Source organism: Podarcis raffonei, chromosome 5, assembly GCF_027172205.1.
Source record: "Podarcis raffonei isolate rPodRaf1 chromosome 5, rPodRaf1.pri, whole genome shotgun sequence".
NCBI classification, from domain to species: Eukaryota; Metazoa; Chordata; class Lepidosauria; order Squamata; family Lacertidae; genus Podarcis; species Podarcis raffonei.
The window spans coordinates 95,520,509-95,538,635 of record NC_070606.1 but is presented as its reverse complement, the minus strand read 5'-3'; the positions used below and the strand labels follow the sequence as shown (position 1 = coordinate 95,538,635).

General features: G+C 43.6%; 1 protein-coding gene across 1 annotated transcript in view; it reads left to right on the top strand.

Annotated features, from left to right (window-relative positions):
* Positions 1-9,288: 9,288 nt before the first annotated feature.
* LOC128414867 (cytochrome P450 2J6-like) overlaps positions 9,289-18,127 on the top strand; it is a 29,423-nt gene continuing 20,584 nt past the window's right edge. The window contains exons 1-3 of the mRNA XM_053390782.1: positions 9,289-10,573; positions 15,472-15,634; positions 17,418-17,567. Coding sequence (XP_053246757.1) covers positions 10,403-10,573; positions 15,472-15,634; positions 17,418-17,567 — 484 coding nt within the window. The 5' untranslated portion in view covers positions 9,289-10,402. The remainder of the gene's footprint in view (positions 10,574-15,471; positions 15,635-17,417; positions 17,568-18,127) is intronic.

Below are 18,127 nucleotides of genomic sequence, written 5' to 3'. Positions count from 1 at the left end.
GGGGACAACAGAGGATGAGATGGTTGGATAGTGTCTTCGAAGCTACCAGCATGAGTTTGACCAAACTGCGGGAGGCAGTGGAAGACAGAAGTGCCTGGCGTGCTCTGGTCCATGGGGTCACGAAGAGTCGGACACGACTAAACGACTAAACAACAGCAACAAAGCACAGAAGCAAAACGTGTCTCTCCCCAAGCTCTCTCAGCATTTCTCCCTTCTGGCTCACTGACAAGCATCTCCCCAGCCCACCTTGTCACCTGGATGCAGCTAACTGCAACCTACCTCATCCCTTTGAAGTGAAGCAACACAGCAAAGTGGCCATCTGATCATCATCAAGAACTCATCTGACTGGTGCCCCAACCTACCCCAAACTCATAACTGGAATGGGTTTTAATAGGCAAGAGAGAATAATTGCAATTTATCCCTCCAGGCACCCACCTGTGTGAGTTGAACAGAGTTTCAAAATCCCATTTTTGGCAGCAAATTTTAAAGCATAGGAATTAGACTGTGAGCCTTTGTTTTGAGCAGCTCCAGCTATGAAGTAAGTTGGCTCCCCTTTCTTACCCCACTTATTAAAGTAGCAGGCAACAACTTGGAAAGTAAGTTTTAAAGTATAATTCACGTATAATCTTGCACTGGTTCACAGCAATGGAGAACAGGCGGGGGTGGGGCTAGCGTGCATCCTGGGGGCATGGTGCGTTGCCCACAGGGGTGTGGCATGAGTCCTGGGGGTGTTGTGCACTGCCTGTGGGGGTGTGGTGCCCAGCGCGGGGGGGGGGTGAGGCCACCATGACGCCCCACCGGGATCGTGCTGCCAGGGGTAGTGCGTTCTCCCGCACTCCTCTTCCTCCATTGGGTCTTCCAGTGGACCCAGGGCAGGGCTTGGCAGGTTTTATAAGGACTGCTGCTGCTGCTGCTTTTTAATTATTATTTTTTAGTGTTTCAACTGTTTTTAACTGGGTTGTAAGGGCATTTGGTGGGATGTGCCTGGGAGGAGAGGAGTGGGGGAGAGCAGGGGGAGACCTAATTACAGTGGTTCTCGGTAGGGGGAGGGATGGCTTGGGAGGAGGGGCAGGCCAGGTAAGGGGCACACGACACAGGCAGTTAGTGACTGTGCCATGTGCCAGCCCTTCCTCCAACCTGGGGAATTGTGGTTGTCATATCAGCCAGACCTCAGGTTTGCGGCTGTCACTGTTGAATGCCAGGTTGGCCCAGAATGAAATCTCCCTCATCCATGACCTGATTATGAACGAGGGGGGTGATCTGGCGTGTATCACTGAAACCTGGGTGAGTGAACAGGGTGGAGTTGGTCTCACCTAGCTGTGCCCACCTGGGTACTCAGTGCAACATCAGGCCAGACTCGAGAGTCAGGGAGGGGGAGTTGCTGTGGTCTATAGAGATTCTCTATCTCCAGGCTCTCTGTCCAGTTGGGGGGGGTGTTAGAAATTGGTCTTGAGACCCTCAAAATAAAATCTGAACAAAATTGGTGAAGTAGCAAAGAGTTTATTGATTACAAAATGTTCTTGCAAGACCAGGTGTCTTAAGTAGGCACACCCAAAATTGACAAAGCATAACTTTATATTCCCTGTAACCGGAGTACAGGTTCCCTCCTTTGTCTCCCCATTGGCTGGGTACTACAAGGTTTACAGCCTATCACGACCGCCTAATTCCCCTACTAACATTCCCGCCCCTGTTGACATCTCCCAGTACTCTGATTTTGATGCCCACCCCTCTTGTTTACCTTCGTCCTTATTTGGTCTATGTTCCTATGCATTTACTGTCAGGGAACTGACATCAGAGCGAGAGGCGAAGGGGAGGCTCCCAGATGATGCTGGCGAAGGACCCAGCAGCAGGGGGAGAAACAGCTCAGTAGAGGGGGAAGCAAATCAGCGCAACACCAGGGATAAAGGGGGGCAGATGGGGGAATCGGAGAGAGGGCTCCAGGACTCTTCACTGGACATCAGTGAGGAGAGCACAGGTCCTCCGCTACCCACACCCTCCCTGCGCAGGAGACTCCCGCGCAGTGAGAGGAGGAGGAGACTGGGTGTCAAACAGCTTTTATGTTGGAAGAGGTTTAAGAAACGCCCACTGACGGATTCTGCCAGCGACTGAGGCAGCCACGATGAGAGAGGGCTGTGCAGTCAGAAAGGTTTAACAAGGCAAATTAGCCTAGAAAGGCACCAGTTTACGCACGAGTAACTCATACCCATTACATTTACATACTGAAGCAAGTGACAGAGCCACATCCTGACCACTAGTTGTCTCCGTTACAGGTGTAAGCAAATTCTATACCTGCTGAAGCCTATGAATAAACCATATTCCAGCTGCAAGCTGTCTTATTTATGAGCATCCTAACCACAAGCTGTTCTAACTATGAATGTAAGCAAGTCTAGACTGCAGCATTATTGCTTATGTGAAAAAGCAACATTATAATTTCTCACAGGAGGGAAGCTAGAGTGTGTGTTCCTGGTGTGGCGTTTCCAAAGCAAAGGAAGGATTAGACTCTGATCATGAAAATACACACACAGGCTTGAACCAGCAAGACTCTGGAAGGAGTGCGTCCTGTCCACCCTCCGGCCCAGGTCATTTTATTCACAAAAGAACTTTTTACACCGTGTTCGTAAGAACCAATCAGATTTCTTCTGAGCATTTCAACAAACCCCACATGGGGACAAAGTTAAACTACAAAACTAATTAAGCACGCATACTTCTGGAGTAAATAAAACAGAACTACAAAGGAGTACATTTGGCAACCCCGGGAGGTGATAAACAAGCAATATACATGATAAGAAGGATGGCCAGGAGGACAGCGATCATTATCGCCTTCATGTGAAAATCTGTTTCCTGGCCCTAAGATTAACATCCTAAGATTAACATATCAGAAAAGCTACATCAAAGAAACTGCCCACGATCTTTTATGGCCCAGGATGCATGCCTGGCAAAGCAACTGGCAACTGGGCTGTGTACGTGGCTTGTCAAGCAAGAGAAATGGGCAGTAGAGGGAAAATGGCATAAATGTAGAAGTTTATGGGATTTAATCAGAAATTATTGTCAATACATCAGACCTAGTCAACATCTAGCATTCATCGTGGACACAATGGCTTGATGTATATTTTATAATTCCTCATGGTAATGCCATCTGATCCCCACACTCTGGATATTTGCACACCTACACCTGGCATTGAGCAATCAGACTTCACGGCCGGCATGGCTACCATGGGGCTGTCCCAACATGTCACAGGCCCAGCACACATGGCAGGCCACACTCTGGACCTTGTTTTCTTGACTGGGCAGGAAGAGGGTGATTTGAAGGTAGGGGGCATTGACATCAGTCCCTTGTCATGGTCAGATCACTTCCTGTTGAGATTTAGGCTGTCAGCACCCTTTCCCCTCTGCAGGGGCAGGGGACCTATTAGGAAGGCTGATGGATCCAGTGGGATTCCAAACGGCTCTGAGGGGGTTTTCCGGCTTATATGACTGGCGCCCCTGTTGAAGCCCGGGCCAATCTCTGGAACACCCAAATGGTTCTGGCTATTGAGGCAATCGCCCCTGAGCACCCTCTCCCACTTTGTGGACCCTGATTGGCCTCCTGGTATACTCCAGAGCTTAGGGCAAGGAAACAAACTGGGAGACAGCTTGAACACAAGTAGAGGAAAGATCCAAATGGATGCAACCTGTTACCGGAAAAATCCGAGGGCTCCCTTGGACAAAACAAAGACACCAACCAGGATAACTTGGAGCAAAACAGCAGCCTGTAGGCTTGGCCTTTATTGAACTGTTGCAACAGGGTGTTCCCCTCACTTGCAGGAGAGAGGAAAGACCCAGAAAGATGGTGTGCAAGACCTTATAAAAACTTTTGAAATTCCCATCCTCTAGGTCAAGCCCACCCCCAGAAACATCATGCATACATTACAGAAAGGAGGGTTTGAGGGAGGAGTTGGTGGTAACCTGAGTGTCCTGTCACCTGGCTGGTTCCTCCTTTCCCCCTTCCCCATGAGTCACTTCCAGGAGACAAAGGGGAGTTGGCAGTTTCCTGCCCCCAGAGGGAAGATCTGATCATTGTCCTTTGTTTCAGTCCATGCTGAATCCACTCCCATATGCAAGTTCTTTGTGATCTTGATTGTCTTCTGTCTGGGATCATCAGGGTTGGCATAGCAACTGGGCAGGGCTCCTGTGGATGTGCTGGGATGGTGAAGGGATTATGGCTGACCAGAACCAAGCCACCCCCCTTTGATAGTCCTTGTCATATGGAGTAAAATAAAATGGAACAGTGCAAATCCGATGTATGGTTGATTTTTCTATGAATTTATAACAGAAGTGTGGCGTATGTAGTGTGTGAGTGTGTGTGAAGTTTGTACAAACTGAATGATGGGGGGGGGTTTCCTGCTACAAACCGAACACTGACAAGGGCTCATTATCGAGCCTACCTAGTGGCAGTGAAGGCATCAAAAAAGGCATACTTTGCTGCCTTCATTGCATCCTTGTTATGCCATCTGGCAGAGCAATTACAGGTTATATGGGGCCTTTTACAGGCTGGCCCAAAGGAGGTGATAGAACCAACAGTAGCTCACTGTGACTTGTTTGCAAAGCATTTTTAAGATAAAATTGCTTGCATCCACCAAGACGTTGACTCTGCTGTTATAGCAGATGAATCTCATGGGGTGTCCACGTGGGGTGTAATCCACTGGGAGCAGTCAAATTCAACATTCCTTTTTTATGCTTTATTGAACTTAACAGAAAGTAACATAGTAATCAAAACAAAGTTATTTCTCTATAACACAATATTATAAAAATTTGTTACATTTTGTCACCATCTTCGTAAGGTTCCATTGACTTCCTGTCAACTCCATAAATCTTCAAGTACTTATTTGCTTAATGCACTGTTTATCTAAGTTATTGCTATTAAACATTAAGAGATTTATATTTTCTTACATATATCTATTGTAATGCTGAAGTTATTCAAAGGCTGCCACAGATGTTATACTACTACAGTAGGATTTAAGATAGTTTTTAGACATGCCCCATTTTTCAATAAACCTTTGATCTCTAATTTTCCCTGTTAATTTAGCCAATTCTGCATATTCCATTAATTGTTTGTTGCCATTCCAACTTAGATGGTACTTTCCCTCCTTTCCAGTTTGAGGCTATCAGGATTCTTGATGCCACAATGGTGTATAAAAATATTTCCCTTGCATTCTTGGGTATGTCAGAACCTGAGATTCCCAGAAGAAAGGTCTCTGGGTTTTTTAAGAACGAAACTTCAAACATTCTTCTAAGTTCTGTATAGACTACGTTCCAGAACTCACTAATTTTTTTTGCATGTCCACAGCATATGCAATGTCGTTCCTACTGCTTCTCCACATCTCCAACATTTATTTGTAACGTAGGGTTTTTTGTTATTTTGTTATTTTTAAAATTTATTTTTATATTTTTTATATTTTTTTAATAGAGAGAGACAGAGAGAGAGAGAGACTGTGTCAGACCAACACGGCTACCTACCTGAATTTAGGAGACGATACATTTTAGAAAGAGTTTTCACATTTGAGTTTATCAGATCTGTTTCTACTCTGGAGGGTTCTGCCACAAATCCCTTTTTTCAATCTGCTTTGAATGTCTCATACAGCTGGTGGTATTGAAGCCAATCTGACAAATACTCTCTTATTTCATCAATTTTTTAAAGTTTCAATTGGTTCTCTTCCTCCTTTAATAATAGTTTATATGCTGGCCAATTTTCTCTCATGTTCTTTCTTTTTTACGGCCATCGCTTCTGGAGGTGATATCCACCACAATTTTGGGTTCCAACAGTTCTTTATATTTCGCCCAGACCATATAAAGTGATTTTCTTATGATATGCTTTAAGAAGTTCTTGTGAATCTTGACTTTGTAGTATCCTAAGTACGCATGCCAACAGTATCAGTTGTCATGGCCTTCTAAATCTCAAAGGTCTGGGTCTTGTAATACACACCACTCCCTAATCCAAGTAAAACAGGTCATCTCATAATATAATATTATATGTGGCAGGGAACCCTCCCCCTTTCCTTAATGTCAACCAATAATTTATGTTTAATTCTTGGTCTTTTTCCCTGCCAGATGAATTTGGAAATATCTCTTTGCCATTTTTGGAGGCAGTCTGCCTTTACTTTATATGCTTTTTCCCTTAGAGTTATTTCTTTTATGTTTTTATCTTCTCTTATTTTTTTGTTCAACACCTCCACAACCAAAATAAATATCAGTGGGGATAGTGGACATCCTTGTCTTTTTCCTTTTCTTATTACACATTCTTCTGTGATGTTACCATTGATAATTATTTTTGCACGTTGGTCTGAATAAATAGCCTCGATTCCTTTACAAAACTGTTTGCCAAATTCCATTTGTTGTAACACTTGTTTCATGAATTTCCAGGATATGTTATCAAACGCTTTTTCTGCATCCACTAGCATTAATACTGCTGGCTTATCAATTCTGGTTTCCAGGTATTCCAAAACTTTGATAACATTTCTAATGTTATTTTGCATCTGGTGTCCCGGGAAGAAGCCAGCCTGGTCCTTAAAAATCTTTTTCAGCCTTTCTGTGATTATGTCCGCAAATATTTTGTAGTCATTGTTTAGAAGAACAATTGGCCTATAATTAGACATATTTGTCAGGTCAGTTCCCTGTTTAGGGATTAAGGTTATGAAGCTCTCTGACCATGATTTTGTGAGGTTTCCATTTTTTTAGTATATCATTCATTGTATCCTTCAGCGGTTGGAATAAAGATTCTTCAAGTTTTTTGTAATAGTTTGCTGGAAGGCCGTCCGGGCCCAGCGTCTTCCCTATTTTTGTTCTTTTAATGGCTTGTTCTACTTCCATTGCTGTGATTGATGAGTTTAAGGAAATAATTTTCTCCTTTGGTATTTTTGGGAGTTTGGTAGGTACTCTTCTATTTCTTCATTGCATTCTGATCCTTCTTTATATAATTTCCTGTAGCAGTTCACAAAATTTCTATTTATTTCCTTTGGGTTATCAATTATGTTATCTTCAATTTTAATTTTATTTATAATTCTGTCATTTTGTTTCTTTTTATATTGTCAGGCTAATAATTTTCCAGGTTTGTTTGCAAACTCAAAACTCCTGTGCCTTAGCCACTTAATTTTCCATTTGATTTCTTGATTAATGGTCATCGAAAATTGTGTCTGTAATAGTTTTATGTTTTGTTTAATTTGTTCGTTGTCCGGGTTGCTAAATAGTTCTTTTTAATTTCTTCCAATTTCTTCCCACATCTCCATTTTTTTTCTCTTTAATTTTTTTTATGAGTGTTCTGTTGTATGAAGAATCCTCTTAGCACAGCCTTGCTTGCGTCCCATACAGTTTTAACATCTGTTCCTTGGTTCAAGTTATATTCAAAAAATTATTTTAATGCTACCCTTGCTTTTTGAAGGACAATTTCATCATTTAGCAAACTCTCATTTAGTCTCCATCTGCTCACTCTTCTCTCCGCTCCTTTCATCCATACCCATACCGGGTTATGGTCTGAGATTGTTCTTGGCTGGATTTTCACCTTATTTACATTTATTAATAGCTCTTTCAAGGTCCAAATGGCGTCTATTTGTCCCACTGAATTATTAGGTTCAGAGAAATGTGTGAATTCCTTTCTAGTAGGGTATTTAAATCTTCATATATCAATCATATATCTTTACAAGAGGGGGTGGTCCCTGCCTGTTTGAAGGAGGCAGTGGTAAAACCACTCCTTAAGAAACTTTCCCTGGATTCAGAAAACCTAACCAACTACTGGCCAGTTGCTAATCTCCCTTTCCTGAGCAAGGTTCTGGAGCAAGTGGTTGCAGACCAGATCCAGGCGCTTTTGGAAGAAACTGATTTTCTGGATCCATTTCAATTGGAGTTTAGGCCTAGTTTTGGCACAGAAACTGCTTTGGTTGCCCTGTATGATGACCTCTGTCAAGAGAGAGAGAAGGGAAACATGTCCTTGTTAATTCTTCTCAATCTCTCAGCAGGTTTTGAAACCATCAATCATGGTATACTTCTGGGCTGACTCTCTGAACTAGGGGTGGGTGGCACTGCTTTGCTGTGGTTCCACTCCTACTTGGTTGGTCATTCCCAGAGGGTGTTACTTGGGGAATGCTTTTTAGTCCCATGGGACCTTCAGTGTGGGGTTCTGCAGGGCTCAAACCTACCCCCCCATGTTGTTTAACATCTACATGAAACTGCTGGGTGGAGTTAACCTGAGGTTTGGAGTACATTGTCAGCAGTATGCTGATGACACTCAGCTCTGTTTCTCCTTTACATATGTAGATGAGGCAGTGGAAGTGATGGACAAGGCTCAGGTGGCCTCAGTGGCCCAGAGTGCTTTCCATCAGCTTCGGTTAGTGGCCCAGCTACATCCCTATCTGGACAAGAATAGCCTAACTACTGTTGCCTATGCTCTTGTAACCTCAAGGTTAGATTTCTGCAATGTGTTATACATAGGGCTGCATCTGAAGACAGTACGGAAACTTCAGCTAGTGCAGAATTCAGCAGCCTGGTTGCTCACTGGAGCAAGACAGTTTGAGCATATTACACCGATCCTGGTCTGACTGCACTGGCTACAAATTAGTTTCTGGGCCCAATTTTGACCCATAAAGCCTTAAACGGCTCAGGACCGCAATACCTCAAGGACCTCCTTTTTCCATATGACTCTACCCGGACCCTCAGATCATCTTTTTGAGGCCCTTCTTCGTGTGCCCCCTCCTCAAGAGGTCTGGAAGGTGGCAACACGAGAATGGGTCTTTTCTGCAGTGGCTCCCCATCTGTGGAATGCTCTCCCCAGGGAAATTCGCCTGGCGCCTTCATTATACAGGTTTAGGCACCAGCCGAAAACGTTCCTTTTTAACCAGGCCTTTGGTTGATTTGATAGACATCCTATGCCATTTTAAAATGTGGTTCTTTTTTTTTTTTGAGGGGGGTGTTATTGGGTGGTTTTTTTATTTTGATTATATATATTTTGGTTTTATACTGTATTTTGGTTTTGTTCTGTGAACCGCCAAGACCTCCAGGTATAGGGGGCGGTATATAAATTCAATAAAGTAATGATAGTAATAATAATAGTAATAATAATAATAATAATAATAATAATAATAATAATAATTTTTAAGGAAGAATTTTCTGGTGCTAAGAGCTATTTGAGAGTAGAAAAGTCTTCCTCAGAAGGTGGTAGACTCTGCTTCCTTGGAGAAGTTAGATGGCCATCTGTCACAGATGCTTTGTTTAAGATTCTGCATTACAGGGGGTTGTACTCAAAGGCCCTCAGGGTCCTTTCCAGCTCTACAGTTCTATGATTCTATTGCTCTCACTCTGCCTGCTTCTAGCCCAGCTCACATAACTCAGCTGTGGCTTTCATCTTTCTTACTACCAGCCATGTGAGGGAGGGGCCCATTCATTTGCCCTCTGGCTCAGAGCAGCGTCCTTTGTCAGACTAACAACCACACTTAGGTGGTAACTATGACCATTCTCTCACAAAGGAACTTGCTTGGACAATTCAACAACGGAATCCTCCAATAGATTTTAACCTTTGCTGGATCCAGGACCACAGGGATTAGAAGGGACTCAGGCATTATGCAGACTAAACCCCACAAACTGACAACGACAGTTAGTCTATGTGCATATAAGTCTCAGATGAATTTCCTGTTTGTCAAAACACGAACTTATCCAGACATGTAAGCCTACTCAGACCTGTAAAAGCTGGCATGAGTTTTTACTTCTTTTTAACTCAATGTTGAAGAGGCAACAACAAAGCCGCTGGGCTGCCCTTGAGTCCCTGGAGCAAATGAAGCAGAGTCGGGAGGATCCCAATCTAGGGTGAGGTTTGTCTCAGAAGCGGTGTTGGGAAAGCCCCAAACTGTGGTGGTGAGGAGTTCCTGGAATGGGAGGTGCTGTGGGACTATTGTGTATGTGGTTGGAACGGGAAGTTATTCCAGACAGGGGAGCCTTGATGCCAGTGCACTGGTTCTCTCCATGTCTGAGTGCAAATGAGGGTGTCATTGCTACAAGGAGGCACTGGCAGCGTTGGTATGGAAGCTGCTCCCCCCGCCTCGTAGTTCTGGGCTAGGTAAGGGTGGGGCATTGGCTTGGCATATTTATGCCTGCTGGGTAACTGTCGTGCAGGATTACTTTGACCAAACAGGCTTTTCAACTATTTTGTTAAAATGTTATCAGGCTTAACTATCTTGATAGCAAACTATCACTAATTGAAGATGCTGCAATGAAATCTTGTCACTTGCATCTTTGGCTGGGGAGTATATAACATGCTGTTTTTGGAGAAACAGCCACACTTGGCAGCTGTCTCAAAAAGAAGCAACAAACCACAGGAGAAATCACGGTTAACTGACAGCTGTACGAGGAGGATACAAAGACAGAAAGCAGAAGCAAAGAAATGGCAGGGATCTGGGAACTTTTTATTGTTCTGTCCGTGAGTCTTCTGATTCTGCACTTCCTGAAGCAGGTCTGGTCACGAAGACACTACCCTCCTGGTCCTCTTTCACTTCCTATCATTGGTGGTCTCTGGCGGATCGGGATCATGGCTACTCAAGAAACATTCATTCAGGTACCTTTTCCTAATAATTAATCAGCCGGGTAAGAAGCTTAGCAAGAAGAACTGCAAATTATTTTCTTCCTCTGGTAACTGGGGATAAAAGTGTTTTGTTGGCAAAACCTTGTGTCTACATTAATCAATCCAAGGATTTTGGCTTGCTAACAATTCCACCCAATATTCTCTCCTTCTTGTTGACTTCTCCACCAAAAGTAATTTCAAAACCAAATCCTTTGAGGGGTGGTTGAAAGAATTGGGAAAGTTTAGCCTGGAGAAGAGAAGATTAAGGGTGTGACATGACAAAAGTCTTCAAATAACTGAATGGCTATTATCCAGATGATGGAGCAGACTTGTTCTCTGTTGCTCAAGAGGGAAGGACTAGAACGGATGAATAGAAATGGCAAGAAAGTAGATTGTGACAAAAGGCTTAAGAGAAACTTCAGAACTGTAAGAGCTGTTGAGTAATAGAACTGACTTCCGTGGGAGGTAGTGAGCTTTATGGTCTTATGTTAGGGATACTGTAGTAGTCAGTGCTATTTTTCTAGAAAAAAAGGAGCTCTCCATGAGCTTCTCCTGTGTTCTTTTAGAATGGCAATGGTGCCCACCTTAGAGGTGTCGGAGCTCAGCTCCTGTGAACTGGTGTGTGGGAAGCCCCGGTAGTAGTTGTAGCCTGCATTGCAGATCCTGTGCTGAGCAAATGTTAGAGCAGATCAGACACGTAAAACCGGTCGACTGCAATTAATAGGCAGATCGTCGGGTAGTTCCTTATCAATCACGGTCGATCTGTGTCCCCCGCCCCTGTCGGTATTTTCCTCCGCCCCCGGCTGAAATCCCAAGGAATGCCTCCTGTCTTAGTGTTTCATTATGCATCATGATGTAGCCCCCTAAAAAAACCAACTCTTGCAACTCCCCCCAAAAAAAGCTCAACAACCCTGGCAACTCTCCCCCCCGGAAAAAAAAAATCTCAACAATTCTGGCAACTCTCCCCTAAAAAAAAGTTCAACAACTTTTGGCAATTCTCCCTAAAAATAGTTCAATGACTTTGGGCAATTCTACCCCCACCCCGCTTCCAGTTAGCCACCACCTTCCACCCACCCACCCCATACATGCTCCTCCTCCCTCCAGTAACAATGGGTAGATCACTGCCAGTTTTTTTTATACTGGGAGTAGTCTCTTGGGAGTTGTACGTGCCTGGAATAAATTATCTTCAAGGCTCTCGCATGCCCTTCTGGCTTGCACTCTTTATAAAGACTTGAGGAATGAGATTATCACCCCTCTTTTATTGTCCATTCCGGGTCACCCAACCACTGCCACAGTGTCCTTACTTTTGCAAGGTTTTTAGCTGGGGCAATCAGAATAAGATCCACTATTTGATTATTGATTCAAAACCCTAAAATGTATTTTATATAATTACTTTTTATTTCCTATCTGTCAGATGCTATGTAGTGGTTGCTCATGAGTAACCAGACAGGACTCCAACCTGTCTTTTACAGGTTTTATAGTGCAAACTATTTACAGTGCAGATACACAAAGTTCATGGCCGTCTTAGTCACTTGCAGAATCCGGGAGTGGCCCCTTCCGGCTTCTCCCCCAACATAAGAACTTCAGCACCCCAAGCCTCCGCCTCCCCTCCTTGCGTTTCACCCCTCTGCACAAGGTGGGCGACGGAAGTGGCGTGCGTCCCTCCTGGCCAGCCTGGCGAGGTGAGGCGCTGGGGCTCTCAGCAGCATCCTTGAGCCCTTCCCTCGCTTGGCTGGCCCCTTCCCTCTCTTCTCCACTGGAGGTGTGGCTTTTCCCACCGCTGGAAGAGGAACTGCTCCTCAGGATTTTCGGGGGCTCCCTGTATACCAACGGCCCCCCTGCCTCCCTCCCCTGTTCTGACGGCAGTCCCCTGACACTATCCTTTCCATATTGTATTGTTGTTTTATTGCTATGGCCGATGGCTGACAAAAATAAAGATTCATTCATTCATTCATTCATTCATTCAAGGCTCTTTGAAATTCCATCACATGATGTTGTCTCCTATTGTACTAATGTCCCACTTGTAATTTAATTTGGCACCTTCTAGCAAGCATCCTGCTTCTTGGGGGAAAGTCTCAAGCAATGTGTGTCACAATGATGGAACAGGTGCAGATGGTTCTTCTGCATATGGTTACTTTTTGTCAACTGCTTTGAGGGTTTTTGACAATTAAGCTTTGTATACATTTTATGAAACTAAATGACTGTAAGAAAAAAACTCAAAGCAGTTTACAAAAATATAAAACAGAAAAATGAAGGATCATTCACAACCCTGCTTTAAAACATACAAAATTTAAAAGATAAAAAAAATGTTTGAGTTGGGGCATTGTTTAGCTGGTTTTGGTTTTCCTAGTATGGCTCCAATTGTCTAAAATGATTTAACTGTTTTTAACTGTATTTAACAGTTCTTAACTTGTATGTTTTTAAATTTGGTGGTTTTGTGGGATGTGCCTGGGAAGAGAGGGTTGTCCCAGCATGTCACAAGCCCAACACATGTGGCAGGTTATACTCTGGACCTTGTTTTCTCAACTGGGCAGGAAGGGGGTGATCTGAAAGTGGGAAATATTGAAATCAGCCCCTTGTCATAGTCAGATCACCTCCTGCTGAGATTTAGGCTTTCAGCACCTTTTCCCCTGTGCAAAGGCAGGGGACCTATGTGGATGGCCCGCCCTCGGAGGCTGATGCACCCAATGGGTTTCTAGACAGCTTTGGGGGGTTTTCTGTCCGATTTGACTGGTGCTCCTGACAAAGCCCTGGTCAGCCTCTGGAACATCCAAGTGGCTCAGGCCATTGACACAATTACTCCCTCTAAAGGACCAGGCATGCATCTTAGGGCTACTTCTGGGTCCTTTGCTGTCACTTGAGGCTCAGGTGGCCTCAGTGGCACAGAGTGCCTTTCATCAGCTTTGACTGGCAGCCCAGCTGCACCCCTATCTGGAACAAAGCTATAAACGCAAACAAAAAAAGCAGTCGGTCCCTGGCAGGGTCTCCAGCCAGTTTAGCCCTCTGAGGCTCAGGGCAAATATACCCAGATGCCTCCCTTCCTTTGCATGGGTCTGGACTGAAGTGGACAGTTTTCTGAAGTGCCAAACCAGGATCCGAACAGTTTTGTGGTCAGTGCACACCTCTACTATTACACACACACACACACACACATGTGCATTTCAACTGTAAAATGATGTTGAAAACGAAATATCCAATGGAGATCTAACTTGCAATCTTCCCAATTAATGACCAGTTAATGACCTGTTCCCCATAACGTCTGGTAGTGCTGATTTGGCATTTGGTTACTGATTTGGCATTTCCCACAAGTCTAACAGATTACTCAAAAAGTTGTCTCAGAGGACCTTCTCAGTAGTGGCACCCACCCTGTGGAACACCTTCCTGTCAGATGTCAGAAAAATAAACAACTATTTGACTTTTAGAAGACATCTGAAGGCAGCTCTGTTCAGTGAAGTTTTTAATGGCTGATGTTTTGTTATATTTTTAATACTTTGTTGGGAGCCACCTAGAGTGGCTGTAGTGACTCAGTCAGATAGGTGGCATATGAATAATACATTGTTGTTGTTGTTGTTGCTACTGTAAACCTGGATTCTCATTAAGGAAGAAACTATATTGAAAACAATACGGCTTACCAAATGTTGTGGCCATTTACTTAAGAAACACAATTACTTGACTGCTCCTTCCTCCCAAAGAATCCTGGGAACTTTTGAGGGTGCTGGAAATTATAGCTGTGGTTGACGCCCGCAGGAAGAAGACAGGTGTTAGCTTTGGGCATTGACTCTACACTAGCATGTTAACGTTTGTATGAATGGGATTGCAGGATCATGAATGAACCATTGTGGAATAATTTTTGTGTTTTGTGTGATTTTGTGAACAGTTTCCATAGCATAGTAGACCCAGTAGGTGATAATGTGGTGGTGTATTAGCACAGACCAACCGATACAGTTGCACTTACATTGACAGTACCAGGAACATTTTCATAATCTTAACAATACATTTATACAGAAAGATACGCTTATAGAAGAAACATATACTTATAGACTGAAACAAAACATACTTATAGGAGAAACTTATATATTGAAACAATGATACATTTGATACATTTTCAAATAAGATTACATAGAATCAGTATTGAGAAGTAGTACTGAGATACGTGTTTTTCTGAAATATCACAATGGTGTGCAGCTTTATTAATACAAGAAATCATTTCTCATAACAAGAGCTATGTGGAGAGTTCCTGGGATTCTTTAAATGTAGGGGGTGGGGGTAAGCTAGAAAATGTAGTCTACTATTCTACACTCCCAATATCTTACCCCTTTTCCACAGGCTAGTGGATGGTAATCAGGACAAGACATTTCCCCCAATAATCTCATAGCTTTCTTAAACTATTAACTTACTGTATTTACTCAAGCCTAATGCACCATCGAATCTAAGGTGCACCTTATTTTTTGCAGTGGTAATTTGGCCAAAAAGGGTGAGCATTAGATCATTCTGGTCCCATTAACCATCTCCTAGCTAAACTCCCAATTTCACTAATGGACTGTTTGTCACTTAATGCACTGTTTTTCTGGTTGTGAAGAACCTTGTCAATATCTCTCCCCCCCCCCCGCCACACACACACACCTGTACTGTTCTAATTCTATGCAAGAGCAAGGCAGGCAGGGACAGGAAGGGGGTGTTTGCTTCAAATGGGTGTTTGGAAGATGGAATGACCCAGAAGAACAAAGGGAAGGTGATAAGGCAAGCAATAGGAATCTGACAGGAACAGAAAACTAGAGGAAAGCTGTGCACAGCCAGAAGCTGGAGTGGTGAGGAAGGCTGTAGTCAATGCATTAACTTGAATTGATCTGCTTGGCTTGAATGTGATATTTCTCTTTTGATCCAAATGGCAGATAGCAAAGCAATATGGAAATGTGTACTGTATATGGGGAGCATATGCACCAGCAGTAGTACTATCTGGATACCAAGCAGTGAAAGAAGGCCTTACAAACCATTTCGATGACCTGTTCGACCGACCAGTAACCCCATTCCTGAAAACTGCACTTAAAAAGAAGGGTAAGTTTTTGTGAAGAGTGATGGGTTTGAAAGACCTTTTCTCCAGAGAAATCACCAAGCAAAAGAGAATAATGCTCTGAATGTTTCCATCATCTGGAGCTTTCTCCAGCACATGAGCTCTTGAAAGTAGCCATTGCACCACATTTGTCTTTATGCACTGAGATTACCACATCATCCTTAGTTTATATAGTCTCTTACATAAAAGCCAGAAGTCTACAAAAGTGATGCAAATGTGGAAGACACAGATTATCAGGAGGTGCTCAAAGAGGAAGTTTTGCTTGCTTGAAAGGAAGAAGTGACTGATAAGGAGCAGAGTAATTGAATGTACATGAATCTGGGGGGAAACCTAAAAGAATCCAGAGTAGGTGGTTGTAAGGAGGATAAACGAAGGTAGTGTGGGACTTGTAACTTAAGTTATCCTTTGGGAAATGACTGTGAACACTGAGTTCTTGAACCTGGCAAAGCCCTATAGTAAAATCTGCATACATCCTGAACAGTGTTGATCTGCCTGTTTGCCAACTTGGCAAGCCATCAAAGAAAACTGATGACGTTTCGGCCAAGTTGCCTCAAAATGTCAGCCAAAAGGTGCAGCTAGGAGCCTTGAGCTGAGTGACATCCATGTGCTCCTAAAACATGTGGGTCCTGGTACTTTTGGATAGAATCTATGGATGATAGGTCAAGTCCAGCTTGAAAACATGTTGATGGAGAAACACCTGTTGCCTTCAGTGGCCATGGCATGGGCTGCTAATTTAGAACAGAGGCACAAGATGTGCACAGGTCATCCCACTGAGGGCTCTCTCTCTCTCTCTAGAACATATAAGGTTGTAGTCAATATTAGGCATACTCAGAGTAGACCCACTGAAATAAATGGGTGTGATGAACTTGGGTCTATTAATTTTAATGGGTCTGCTCTGAGAAACTGGATACAGCCAGTGTTTTCCCCCCCTGGAAAATTGCCAAGGTTGCAGGTTTGATCCTGCATGGGACAGCTGCATATTCCTGCATTGCAAGGGTTGGACTAGATGATCCTCAAGATCCCTTGCAACTCTACAACTCTATGATTCTGTGATGTCCATGAACAAGTGAAGGCAGTGGCCCAAGCAAACTGGAGTTAGTAGGCCCAGGGTCTTGGATGGCAGGCCAAGAGAACCAAGGTGCAGATGCAGGGCCACATTAACAACAACAACAACAACAACAACAATAATATTTCTACCCTGGCCATCTGGCTGGGTTTCCCCAGCCACTCTGGGTGGTTTCCAGCAAAAGATTAAAAATACATTAAAACAAAAAATACATGTAGACTATACAAATTGCTTCAGAGAAGCCTTTGAGCAACTGGTAGAGCTTTCTTGTCAAGATGGGTGGCCAACCCACTGAGTGCTGCATCTGGGCAGCTGTAAGGCTGCACCTCAGCATTAATAATAATAATAATAATAATAATAATAATAATAATAATAATGAATTTATTATTGATACTCTGGCCATCTTGTTGCAGTACCAAGTGGAACTCCCAGCCCACACATAGCATGTTTAGTTGCTGGCCTCACCTTAGTGTTGCTGGACCTGTCCCCAATGAGAATACATCAGGGGTAGGTCAGATGTCAATGACATATGTAGCAGTACTTGTCAGTACAAACAGGAGGCCCAGAGTTCTGCTCTGCCCTGTCAGTGAGCATCCCTCCAGTTCCTGGAGGTTAGGGGGACATCAGAGGGCAATGCCAGACAAAACACTTCTTTGTAACACTGTAAGTAATATTTTCTCATTGATTCTTGATTGTCTTAGGCATGGTATTTTCAAACGGTCGTATCTGGAAGCAGCACAGACGTTTCGGCGTGATTACTATGCGGAAGCTGGGGCTGGGGAAGAAAGGTATGGAGCACCAAATAGAAGAGGAGGCCATTGAGCTTGTGAAGATCTTTGCGCAGGCAAAGGGTATGTGATACTGGATAATGACACTGGATAATGGTGATGGATTTTGTAAGAATCAAGCTTGATACCAAGCTCTGCATGTTTATGAATGTTTGTAAGGTGATCAGCAATATTTAGCAGTACAGCAGACGAAAAATAGCAAACCAAATGACAAATTTTCAAACATCCATTAATTCTACAACTCCGCTCCTTGTCAGCTCTGAATTGTTTTATTGAGGTGCTAATGGTGGCCATTAAAATTCAGTGGAATTATTGAGGGGTTGGCAGCTTCCCTTTTTCTTTCAGTAGCTGCTATCAGCTGGAAGGGAGAGAACAACAGATGGGAAGTTGAGGTGATGTTTGTAGGGGGAAAACTAAGTCTAAGCAGAACTGGTGTGTGCTATCACTAGTGGAGAGGGGAACAAGATGTGGGAGAATCAGCTGAGGAAGGTTAAAGGGAAGGAGGAAACTGAGCAACTACTATTAAGCTCCAGGTATGGTGGTGAGAAAGGGCTTTCAAAGACTCAGCAACAACCACCTCCAAGTCTTGCCAGCAGAGTCCCATGCACATTTACTCAAAAGTA